We start from the raw sequence: 12361 nt of genomic DNA on the forward strand, positions 1-12361 counted from the left end.
CCGGCCACCTTTAGCAAACCATTCAAGTCCTCTCTCTCTCGCTCGCTCTCCCCGCCCCCCACTTTTAAGTATTCAGCCACGGGAGCCAAAAACAAGAGAGAGAGAGAGAATTGTACACAGCAGCGAAGGAGGAAAAGCAGCCCCAACATTCCCAGTTTATAACGGCCTATTTAGAACCAAATCCACCCTCCTCAAAAATTTAAAAAAACAAACAAAATGGCTTATTTGTCAATGGATCTTTCACCGCACAAGCTTGAAGCAGCAAGCCCTTCCCCTCTCCCCTCGCCCAAAGAAAACACTTGATTCTCCCTTCCAATCTGTTGCTTCGAAAAGTCACAAACTCTTATCAACTTTTCAAAAACGGAACGCCAGCAGCACACGTTTTGGTGGGGTGAATTTGAGCATCGCACACAGACGCAGGCACGCTCTGCGCATTTCTTCGCAGAGTTCCCCCCCCCCCCCCGCCAAGCGCGTTTGGCTCAAGAAAATTGGCTAGTTTGGACCTACGCATTTGTTTAAAAAAAGATAAAAGTTTATTTCCTTTTTTCCCTTCGTTTTGTCATTTTTCAGTCATCAAAAATCTATATAATTTTTGTCGTCGTCATCTAAGCATTTATTTTTCTTTTTTACTGAATCAAAAAAAAAGGCATGGAAAAGGAGAGAGTAGAGGGGGAAGATTTTTGTTTTTGTTTTGCTTCGTTGTCGTTCCCCCACCACCACCACCACCACTAATGTATATGTGACTTTTCTTTTTTTCTTTTTCTTTTCTTTCTTTTTTTCTTTTCTTTTTTGGAACAACATATAATAAATATGATATATCACTTCGCACACCAGCCTGTTCAAAATGTACATTTTACATATCTCGTATATATCTATATATGGATATAGATATAGATATATATATATATAGCATACGGAGCATGCCACTTTTCGGTAAGAAAAAAAGGTCATGAGAAATTCAGTGCAAACTTCTCCGTCTCCCCAAGACCGCCGCCGTCTCCTCATCTTCTGGGATCAGTGTTGGGGGGGAGGGGCGTCCTCTCTCTCTCTCTTTCTCTCTCTCTGTGTCAATCAAGAGTCTTTGCTGCGACTGGCTGGATCTCAGTCTCTTTCTTGCACCCCCTCCCCAACTCTCTCCTAGAGACGATCGCAAGCAAACCCTCCCTCCCCCCGCAGTTCTCTTCCCCCCTCCTCCTCCGGCCAAGGGACGGACTGACGCGGGCCTGGCTGGATGCGAAGATTCACTTACGGGTTCCAGAGTCCCCGCTCTCGCTCGGAGCCGGTCGCCTCTCTCGCTGCTTGGAGAACCTCTCGCATCCACCGCCCCCCCCTTCCTCCTCCTCCTCCTCACTCGGCTGGGCTCCATCCTTGGCTGATTAGCAGTTGTCTTAAGTGAGGGGGAGTGAAGCGGGGGAGTCTGTTAGCGGAATGCGCGGGGGCGGGGAGCTGGGGTTGGGCGAAGCTCCCCTCCCCTCCCCCCCAGGGGGAGCGCTTTCACCGCGGGTGGGGGGTCCCCGGGAGAGGGTTGGACAAAGGGTTGAGGGCCGGCTGCCCTCCGGGTCCAAGGCCGTGGATCAGCACCCGGGGGACCAGAGGCCTCTGCAGCTGAGGGTGAGGCGCCGGAGGAGTCCGGTACATGCTACTGTACATAGCTGCGGCCGCCGCGGCCGCCGTGGTGCTGTCCATGCTGCCCAGCAGGCTCGGGTGGTAGAAGTAGGGCGACGGGAACATCCGCTGCAGAGCCGAGTAATTCCCCGCTTCGGCCAGGAGCTCCAAGCCCACGGCCGTCTGCCGCTTCCACTTGGTCCTGCGGGAGAAGGGGAGAAAGAGACGCCGCTAGGCCGGGCCCACAAATTGCGGGGAGGGGGGGGAGAGTCGGTGGGGACAGGAGGATCGGGTCGGAAGGACAACTCCTCACCCTCTTTTTAAAAAGCAAAATAAGAGGGAAGCCCTTCTTGTAGGAGCAGAATCAAGGGCGCCCCTTGGGTAGATCTCTGATTTATTTCCCTCCTTTGGATGATTGCCATGATCCTTTCTTCCTTAAAGGTGATAGCGACTCTAAAATTATTGCACCCACCGTCCGGGTTGCATAGGCGTAAAGGGCCATTGTTAATGAGGAATCATTGCTTCAAAATAATAGAACATACGAAGCAGTGCGTTACGCACGGATAGAACCAGAGGAAGGAAGAAATGGAGGATTGATGGCTCTAACTGGTCCTATCTCTGAAACTGAAGGCAGGTGACTTGAAAACTACCCACCTGAAAGTCTGCTAAAAGGCATATTTCCAAGCTTTCAACAAAACTTGAAACCTCTTTTTCTTTTCATTATCAGTTCCTCAAACCAAACAGTCACTCTCTTTCTCCCGCCAGCCTCCCCTCTGTTAATTTTCTGCGCTTTAAAACAGGGAAGGCACAGCTCAGCCCGACTTACTAAAACACCCATATAAAAGGGACAACTAAAATACCCCTAACATTTCCATTCCTGAGGCAATTACTTTTGGGGGGGCAGAGGGTAAGCGCCTCCTCCCTTATATATATAAAAAAGAGAACCGACACATAAGCTCCAACTTTTACCGACAATTCAGATCGAGATAATTTGATTCTGCAAATAATCTCACCCAATACCAAAAAGACGACAAAAACGCTTTGCGTCTTTATTTTGGCCGTTTTGGAAGACTTATTGGGATGGGAAGTGTCAGCCTGGGTCATTGAGTCCTCCTGCCACTGAAGATGATTTTAAACTAAATGGGTTTTAGACTAAATTCTGAGAGGATAATTTAGAACGAAGAACTCAGAATTCTGTTCTTCCAAAATCCTAGTCGTGTGTGTGTGTGTGTGTGTGTGTGTGTGTGTGTGTGTGTGATTCACAGCAAGCATCACCCAACCGAAAGAAAATTAAGCCATTTGTTCGAATATTTCAACATACACACATCCAACTCCTGCCAGCCGGCTTAAAGGAACACTGATAAATAATCAGAGTATATAGTCAGTCAATTATTCCAGAACCATAGTGCAGTTTCCGTGTGTGTATGTGTGTTACACACACACACACGTCCCCATTCTGAGTCTCCATGCATCACTCTCAGCCCCAGTAAGCTGCCGGAGCTGGTGCACCCTGCACACATTCGCTCTCCTCCTCTCTCTCACACACACACACAAAATCACGACCCAGCAATTGCAGCCAAATTAATAAACATGGCGCTGCTGTTTAGATTGGCGATAAATGACACTAATGTTTTCCGACAGAATTAGGGTGGCTGCGACCGTATGTAATGAGACAGAAAATTATGGCAAAGACGACAACTGGACGCGCTTTTCCAACGCAGCCGTCATCGACGAGAAGCTAGAAATCCCCGCTTTCTGCTCTTGCAGCGCCTTTGTTGTTGTTGATTTCTTGAGGGGAGGGGTGGGGAGACATACTCATTTAAGACTTGGTTTCTTCATCCAGCCCCCCACCCCAGTTTCTTATCCACAGGCGCCAAGAGCGAGGAAACTCTTGGAAAAAAGGCAGCGCTTTCCAAGTGGGTTGGAGAGGCGCGCCAAGAACCGAATTTTTAAAGAGGGAAAGAAACATGGGGCGAAGGAAGATGGGGAGGAGGGGAAGAGAGAAACTGGGAGAGCGACCAAGAGGAGGCTGGGGCCTTAGGGAAAGGGGCCAGACCCTAGCCTGGAACTCTAAGGTCACCCGTCGAGGCAGGATCCCTCCACGTCGAGACTCCTGCCATGTTAATTAGCTTTCCCAAGAAGCCACGCCACTGATTGACACGTTAACTCTCCACCACTTTCCATCCTTTGTTTTGCTGTGGGGGAGAGGGGGTTGATTCCTGTCTTTTACTTACTACCACGGTACACGTGTAGGAAAGGAGAGGGGCAAACTGGCGGGGGTTTGCGGGGCCCACAGGGAGTGAAGGCAACCGTCCCCAGCTCGATTTGGCGTCGTGGTTAGAGAAACCCAAGCACAGAGCACGCGTTCCTTATCTGCACTCTCTTGGTAAAGAACCTTGGATTGGGGCGGTGGAGTGAAGCGGTTTGGAAACTGCAGACTTTATTTGTCTTCCCCGCTCCCCAAAAAGCAGACTTACGCGCAGGAAAGTCCTTTTTGGGGTGGCAGCCAAATGTGCAGACTTTCCTGGGAGTAAAACCAAGGGAAATGGAAGCAGGACAGCAACTCCCCAGGCTGCGGGTTGCTTTCCTGTTGAGTTCCCCCTTCCTAAATTACAGTTTAATTCAAACATAAGGGAGTCGGTGTGTTGGGAAAACTGGGGAGGGAATGCCAAGGAGAACCAGGGGAAAGGCCTTCGCCCCCTCCACGTAATTCTGCCTGCCCTACCTTCGGTTTTGATACCAGGTTTTGACCTGCGTGTCGGTCAGGTTGAGGGCGGCCGCCAAATCCATGCGGTCTTGGACGCTGAGATACTTTTGCCTCTCGAAGCTCCTCTCCAGCTGGTTGAGCTGATGATCCGAGAAGGCCGTCCGCGCCTTGCGGGGCTTCTTGGCTCGCACCGGAGGGCTGTCTCGGCTGCTGGAGATCTCACGGTCGCCTTCTTCCTTTGTCCCTACGAAAGAACAAGACGCAGAGGTCGGGTTTTAGTGCCGCAGGAAAGCGCGGAGACAGTGCACTGGGGCAGCGCAAACCCAAACACAACATCTCCCCAACCTTCCTTGTTTTGGATCTTGGTTGGATTCAACCGATTTGCTCAGTAGAACTAATTATGGTTTATTTATTTTTTGCTGGGGAGCGGTTGTATTTTTTTGCCGCAGTCCACAACAGCTCAATTTAGTTGGCCGCAGTAGGGTCCCATGGATTAAGAACTGAATCTCAGGAAGGATGTTGCGACACAAAAAAGGATTTCCCATGAGTGGTGATTCCTCCTGTCGCGCACAAATAACACCCGTCTTTCTGGAAGGGCTTGATTTCCCTCTCCGTCCGACAAATCCCTATTTCTTTTCCCCGCTTTCGAAGTGCACTTGGGGAAAACGGTTATTATAAAACCAAGCCGAGGGCTGCTACGTCACGGGGGAAAGAAGCAAAGTTGGACTTCGCCTGCCCAGGTGACGACGGCGCAAGGGTTGCCGGGTTCTCTTTGGCAACTAGGAGTTCTGTTCTGGGTTGGGTTTTCTGGTGCTGAAATCTTAGGAAATCGATATGTCAATCCATCTGTGTTCGTACTGGGGTGTTTCTCTCCCTCCCCCCTTCTCTCTCTCTCTCTTTCTCGGCGCTCCTTGATCTTCCCTGCAGGAAGAACAATAATCTCTCTAATTGACCCACTGGGGAGGTTGGTGCACCAACTAACCAACAAAAAAAAATTGCTAGACGAGGCTGTACATCTGTTTTGGACAATCTTATGCTAATGCTAAAATGGCAAAATGAATAGCATACTGGAGCGCCCATCTATTAGCCACTGCAAAATATCTGAAGGCTGTAAAATTAGCAAAATGTGTCTGCTCTTACCTCCGCGTTTCAAAGGCTCCTGCCCTGATAAGTGGGATTCCCTTGGCAGCAGCTTTTTATTATTATTATTTTCCCCAGCGATTGGCAGAATGTTACAGGGCTCCACACACGCGCCCTTATAGATTTGGATTTAAGAAAATGCACATTTCTTGCACACTCCTTAAGATAACCCACGGAGCCAGCAATACAGTATAAAATCAGCTGGCGAGGCTGCTTCGCGAGAGTTATAAAATAAAAATGAAAAGGGCGATCCAATCTGATCAACCATCTTTTAAAAACTTTTTTTAAAAGATCACTTTCTTTGAACGCTCTCGGAAATGAGTCTTATTAATTAATAGTTCCTAAACTTCAGCGAGCTGTGTTTTAAAAATAGTGTAAACAGGAGTAATAATAATAATAATACATATATGCATTTTAAAATATCTAATCACACCCAGCTACTATATTAGTGTTGTTGAAGAGCACACTTTCAGAACACAAATTTCTTGCACCACTACCAACTTTTTAATGGGAGGTAACGGAAAATATGCACAACCTAACGGAAAGAGATTAAATATTCCCAGATATATATATATATTCTTTAAATATTTAATTCTTTAAAATGCAAAAAGAAAAGTTTGAGAATTCTGTTTATCTATTTCTTTGCAAAAAAAAAAAAAAACCCAAATAAACTGAAAGTGCTTTTCAGTTTCCTGACCGGGCTTGGCTTTATTTTCCCCGTGCTTTTTTCTAAAAGGTCTCAGTTCTTCGCTTATGGCCGAATCATCTCAATGTTCCAAGTCTACGTTCAAAGTTCCGGGAGGAATTTCGTGCAACAGAAACATTCGAGGACGGCATGATTGGACGCGAAACTCGGGGGGAGCGTCGCGAGAACGTACCGAACGTTCGAAACATAAACAATGGAACGCCGGGAACGTTCGAAGCCTCCTCGCGCGTAAAAAAAAAAAAAAGGCAGGCGAAGGAAGAAGGACGGAAAAGGCGCACGCTGCCTTTTACTCACCGTGACATTTCAGCTCGTTCTGGGAGTCGTCGCGTTTGTCCAGTTTGGTTTTGCTGTCGTCCTGCTCCAGCTTTGGCCGGAAGCTTTCGCTGGCCGCGTTGCTCTCTTGTTTGGGGGTGTGATGCGGGGACGAGACGCTGGTGCTGTAAGGTGCACAAGCCGCCAGCGGTTTGCTGTCTCCCAAAATGTCTTTGATGAGAAACGAAGAAGTGGAAGTCCTGGGGGCACAGCTGCCCGAGCCCAGTTGCTGCTGCTGTTGCTGCTGCTGCTGCTGCTGGGGAGATTGCTGCAAACTTTGTTGTTGCTGCTGCTGCGAGTGATGGAGGTGAAGATGTTGTGCAGGGAGCCCGTCTTGCGCCAAATGCTGCGGCTGCGGCTGCTCCGGGTGCTCCGCCGTGACCGAGATGGGCGACGAGGGAGCCGTCCCCACAGTGTCTATTTCCGAGCAGGGGGAAGGGGTGGCTTGGCTGCGAAAATCCGCCGCGCGGGCCTCGCCGTGGGCCGCTCGGAAGTCCCCGTTCATCATGCCCGGGCTGCCGGACCTGGGATTAGACAAAATCGTGTCTATTCCAAAACTGGAGCCGCTAGACCCTTCCATGGTCGCCGTTCCAAGAAGCGCCTTCGATCATCCCCCAGACCTCCCCCAACGCGGCTCCTTTTCTCTCTCTCTCTCGCACGAACAGGTTTTTTTCTTTTTGTTTTTTTGCACCGAGTGGAATCTGGAAGATCGACCGACCCACGGATTTCAAAACAAAACAATCGACGCCGATCAATCCTGGACGACTCGGGAGCTCGCCAAGCCCGGCTGTCTAAGGCCGAAATTCACACGGGGGAAGGAGAGGGCTTGGGGAGGCAGAGCACGGAGGGGGGGGGCGACGAGATGCGGACATGAACAACACACAAAAGACGGAGAGAGACTCTGGAGAGGGGGGGATAACGATGGAGCAAGGGGAGCGTGAAGGAATAGAGGGAAAATGGGGGAGAAATCGGAGGGAAGGCGCGAGATCGGCACCCTCTGGAAGAGCTGGCCCCCCACACTCGCCCCCCACCACACACACACACGCCCCCCACCACCCCCAGCCTGACACACGTGTTTGGCGTGTTGTTCAGCAAGCGCTAAGAGAGAGCAGCCGCGCTCGCCCCGGTGGAATGGACGGCATCGCCTGGGCGCTGTGGAAGGGGGACTCGCGGTGCCGCCGGAGGAAGAAGGTGGCTTGAGGAAGAAGAGGAGGAGGAAGAAGAAGAAGAAGAAGAAGAGGCGCGATGATGCTGATGGCGAAGGCAGAGGCGCAGCGGGGCGGGCGAGCCGGCGGGGCTGCCTGGTGCGGCACCTCGGTCTCCCAGCGCCAGCCTCTCGGCTCTCCAGCTCGCGCGCTCTCTCTCTCGCCTGCGCCCAGGAGTTATTGAACTTTCTTGGAAAGTTGAGGCGTGGTGCAAAAGCAGGAGGAGGAGGAGGAGGAGGAGGCGACGCCGAGCCTCGGCCACTGCCTGCCTCTTCCTCGCGCCAGCCGCCTTCTCTCCTGCCACTCCGCCCGTGACGTCACAGCCATTGCCATCCGCCTGCGCGCACTTTATTCTAAACCATCCAAGAGGGTTTAGGTTTGTTTGGGGTGGGTTTCTTCCCCCCCTACTTTGTGTGTGGGTGGGGGGGGAGGTTGTTTCTTTTCGGTTTTGGTCCGCCGTAGAATAGGAGCCCCCCCATTGGCAGCCACGATGGTCGAACCTGACGCTGAGCAGTTGGCAGCCAATAAGAGTGAAGGGAAGCTGGAGAAGGGGCGGGGGCGGGGGAGTTGGGGGAGGACAAGGGACCTTGTCAGTTTCAGAACTGGGACTGTTCTTTTTTAGAATCTGCAGGCTTCCACCCTCCCTCCTTCCCTCCCCAATTTTATATCTGGATGTAAATGGTTAGCTATTATCCACACTAGACGCCAATAAAAATCATTAAGAAATGCAGGATTTGTTTTAAAGGACAGAGAGAGAGAGAAAGATATTTAAGGGGTGAGACAGAACAGTTACAGTTCATATATATATATATATATATATATATATATATATATATATATATATATATATATATATGTTTGCCAGCTGTTGGGAGGTGTGAGATCTCACGTGCCCTAGATATTTAAATCAAGGCGATGCATTACAAAAGCGAAACCAGCATCCGCACAGGGGATCCATCCATTCCAAAGAGGAGGAGGAGGGGGGGGGTGAGTTCAGCTTTCTAGGGATTCCTTACTGCTCTCCCCTATTCCCATATTTTCTTTGTCTGGGAGACAGGTGAGTATGGTGTCTTTTTTGTTTTCCTTTTTAAATAATAATAATGCAACATTCCTGGATGGTGGAAACTAGGAATGAGGAGGCGGAACAGGGAAACAGGGATGAGAGAGGGACCAGATGAGATCTCGGTCGGGAGCCAAGTGGGGAAACGGCTCGCTTCGGTTTCTCCAAGGGGCGAGCGAAGGGAAGGGAGCAGCCGCGCCTGGTGAAAAGATGGGAATCGGGCAAAGAGATGCCTGCATGCCTGGTCCTTTGGAGAGGCAGCTCACCGGCGCTGCGAGGCCCAGGGCCAGATGCAAAGTGTAGGGCTCGGGTGCCGCCCGCCAATTCCACTCTGCCAGATTCCAGGGGTCTCTAGTGCTTTCCCCCCTTTTCTTTTCCTTCCTTCCTTCCTTCCGTCCGTCCTTCCTTCTCACACTTCACTCTGGTTTCTCCCCTTGTACTAAGCTCCCATGGCTTAAAACCGGAATAGTTCCCACTTATCCGCATGAAACACCGGAAGAGAGAGAGAAAGAGAGAGAGAGAGAGAGACTTGTGTGTGTGTGTGTGTGTGTGTGTGTGACATTTTCCACCGATTCTTTGGAGATCCTCAACTTGCGTCACTTTCTCCAGGACGCCACGACTCCGACCTGTCTCTTGTTGAATGTCAGAGTAATGCGAACTGCCAGTGACAAGGCGACGTATTACTCCCGATTAAGTGCCGTGTCAGCCTAATTAGCAGAGTAATTATAAGGTGCTAATGAATGATTCAAAGTTCGGCGAGATACAGTTCACTCCGCATTGCGGCCTCCTGAAGGACTCGGGGAATCGAAGGTAAACGGGCCAGGAGTCTTCCCCCCCCCCTGCGTCTCACACACACACAGGACAAAATCCAAACCTGGGGGGGGAGGGGGGCTTCTCTCAGCCATTATTTGTAGTGAAAGCGAAAGGACATTAAAGTAGAAACATAGAAAAGGAGAGAGGGATGTGGATGGGTTAACACACACACCTCCTTTTTAAAAGAGAGAGAGAGAGATGGATGTAATTTACACTGGAGTGAGGAGGTGGGGAGACGCAGCGGTGCACCGTAGACCTTTCCCTGCGTGCGCCCCTGTTGCAGCGATGGTTCGCTTTTCAGAAAGGAGAAGCAGATTTAGCTCCTGGCTAAAATATCGGAGAGGGAAGGGGCCGATTAGCTTGCAAGGGACGCGGGCCGGTTTAAAACACCCCCTTGTGCAAAACAAGAAGAAAAAACTATACACAAACTCATCATAAGAGGGTGGGGAAAGCAAGGGAATCGTAGAAGGAAACCAAATACCTGAGTTAGGTCTCGTCCCCTTCGTCTGGGCAGGTGTCTGCGAAGAACCCAGTGCCAAGCGGCCTGGGACTACATTTAACAGCTAGATCCGAGAGAGGGGAGATGCTTCCGTCTGGTTTGGGCGCCCCCATTGCTTAATCTCTCTCTCCCAACCCCCACCCGCTCACATACACTGCTCTCCCCTTTCCCTGCCCTCCCCCACCGACGATCTCCCATCGCAGGTCTAGCTGGGAATCGCTTATAGTTATTGGTGGGTTGCTAGCTGGGGGAGGCAGAAAGCAGCTTGGAAAGTCGCCATTGTGCTTAGTTCTGTGACCTTTGGTGTGTTTTTTTAAAGATACCCCGGAGAAGTGCGTGCGTAAAAGTAAGGAGATCGGCCTTAAAAAGGTGGAGGGGAGAGGGAGACAGAGTTTTAATTCTGCAGTAACACTGCGAATCTAGTGCCATTTCAACCGCAGGAACGAATGCCCCTAAAATGACACCCATTGCCTTGGCGTTGTGCACCTTACATACCCGTTTGTTTGTATGTTTGCATACGTTGCACTCTTCCCAAAACATCCACTGAGAAGCGTGCTTCCTCGGAAGTCTCCTTTATTTCCACGCGAACCCCAAATATATATAAAAAATAGATTTAGGACCGCTGCATTCTTGAGAACTCAAGTTCAAATGAGTGGCGCACGTTTTCCAATAATTGGTTTGCCCGGGCGTCAAAGTTGATGGCCAAATGGTTTTGTTTGGTTTTTCTCTGTTAAGGGACACACTCTAAAATATCAGGCAGGCAGAGGAACTCTGTTTTTCTCTTTCCCCGAACCCGTCTCGGAAAACAATTCAGTTCCGATGATCTGGGTTTATTTGAGAAGGAATGGAGAGGGTAGCTGCGCGGTTAGGAATATATTGGACCTTCCTTTCCTTTGGCAAAGATGGAAGAAATTTCTCCCGCAAGACGAGATAATGTAACAGACAGGCGCTCTTGCCAAGAGACAGGTGCGTGGCCCACGCGCCAGAGCGGCCCACTTCCAGGCCACGTCTGGAGGGCGTCATAATTAGCCGCTTAATCTTTATTAATGATATTTGATTTGGGCGGAATCAGAAACGGTTCGCAGGCGGAGCAGGACCTCCGAAGAGCGCGACGAGGTGCTCAGACTGATGAAGACTGAGAACAAGGAAGAGAAGCCGGAAAGATAGAAGGAGAGAGAAAAGGAGGGTCCGATCGAGGTTCTCTAACATTCGCGCAACCTACAAATGGGATTCGCCTGCTTCTGCCTTATTTAGGCGCTGCCGTGAACAAAACCCACGTCGTTGTTTTTCCTTGATGGGCTACATTTTAAAGTCAGGAGTTTGGAAGGGTTGTTGTTGTTTTTTTAATTTTGGGAGGGTTGTTGTTGTTTTTTAATTCTTGCTATTCCCCCTCCGCCCCAAATTCTGAACTTAAACTGCAGAATGACCTGGGAGGGGGTCCTGGGTGAGTGGTGATTATTTGGGAATGTTTATTCTGTGCGGGGGGGGGGGGGTTGGACTTTCAGAATTGCCATCCAAACCGACTTTTTCTCAAAAGCTTCAGTTAATAGTGTCTGACTGTGTGTCTGTCCCATAAGTTTCACACACATGCACACAATTTTCGTACAGGGCTTGAGGGGAGGGCAGAAATCAAGGAAGTGAGGGGTGGAAGCGAAATAAAAAAGCCTATTTAATGCGAATCAATTTGCAGATGCGGGTGTGTTGTTCTTGTTCATTTGGTTCAAAGCTGGGCTTTCTGTTGAGTTATATTTCTGTATCTCTATATTAGTACAGTTCTCTCTCTCTCTCTCTCTCTCTCTTTCTCTTTAGGGGAAATTCTGGACAAAATGGACAGCACCCTGGTACGCGCAGAAAAAGTTTCACAACTACAGGGTAAACTCGAGCTTCCAACTCCACCAATATCTGCGGCTAGAAATCCATTCGTCTTTCTCCGCTCTCCTCCCAAAATCGAGGTTTACATTAAGTTAAAGCAATTTATAAAATGTGAAGAATGCGAGACCGCTATAGTTCCTTCCTTTCACATGTGTGTTTTTTAAAGGAGATTTTGAATGGATAACTCTTCTCAGACTATATGAGCGTGCGCGTGTTGTTTAAACCTTGAGGTGTGGTAGGTTGAAACCCATTTTTGAGAAAGCTCACGTTCTCTGTTTCCACAGTGGGTTTCGGATTGGCTTAGTGCCATGGAATTACTAGAAAGGGTCAGGTGATCAACAGTCCAAGCCCCTCATCCCTTTGCCTACTCTCACTTAAATTTAAATCTCTCCCACCCCACCGCCACCAAAAAAACAAAACAAGAAAACAAAAACCCCACTCT

General features: G+C 49.7%; 1 protein-coding gene across 3 annotated transcripts; it reads right to left on the reverse strand.

Moving 5' to 3' along the window:
- Positions 1-553: 553 nt before the first annotated feature.
- On the reverse strand, positions 554-10203 carry BARHL2 (BarH like homeobox 2). Of its 3 annotated transcripts, none has more exons than XM_081914279.1 (4): positions 10030-10203; positions 6453-6994; positions 4331-4556; positions 554-1807 (listed from the first exon to the last, which is right to left on the reverse strand). In XM_081914279.1, the coding sequence occupies exons 2-4, from the start codon at positions 6976-6978 to the stop codon at positions 1495-1497; spliced, it is 1065 nt and encodes a 354-aa protein (XP_081770405.1). In that variant the 5' UTR covers positions 6979-6994; positions 10030-10203; the 3' UTR covers positions 554-1494. The 3 variants fall into 3 exon arrangements, with proteins under 3 accessions (XP_081770405.1, XP_081770404.1, XP_081770403.1); XM_081914278.1 differs by lacking the exon at positions 10030-10203 and adding an exon at positions 7543-8074; XM_081914277.1 differs by lacking the exon at positions 10030-10203 and having other exon boundaries at positions 6453-7499.
- Between the last annotated feature and the right edge of the window lie 2158 nt (positions 10204-12361).

Source organism: Podarcis melisellensis, assembly GCF_964234715.1.
Source record: "Podarcis melisellensis genome assembly, chromosome: 6".
NCBI lineage: Eukaryota > Metazoa > Chordata > Lepidosauria > Squamata > Lacertidae > Podarcis > Podarcis melisellensis.

Bases quoted from the DNA above. Each gene is read 5' to 3' on its own strand.
- BARHL2 (XM_081914277.1), bottom strand. From the start codon at position 7,050: ATGGAAGGGTCTAGCGGCTCCAGTTTTGGAATAGACACGATTTTGTCT. The intron at 4,557-6,452 runs GTGAGTAAAAGG...GTTCTTTCGTAG, and splicing joins GAACGAGCTGAAATGTCACG to GGACAAAGGAAGAAGGCGAC. The intron at 1,808-4,330 runs GTAGGGCAGGCA...CTTCTCCCGCAG, and splicing joins ACCTGGTATCAAAACCGAAG to GACCAAGTGGAAGCGGCAGA.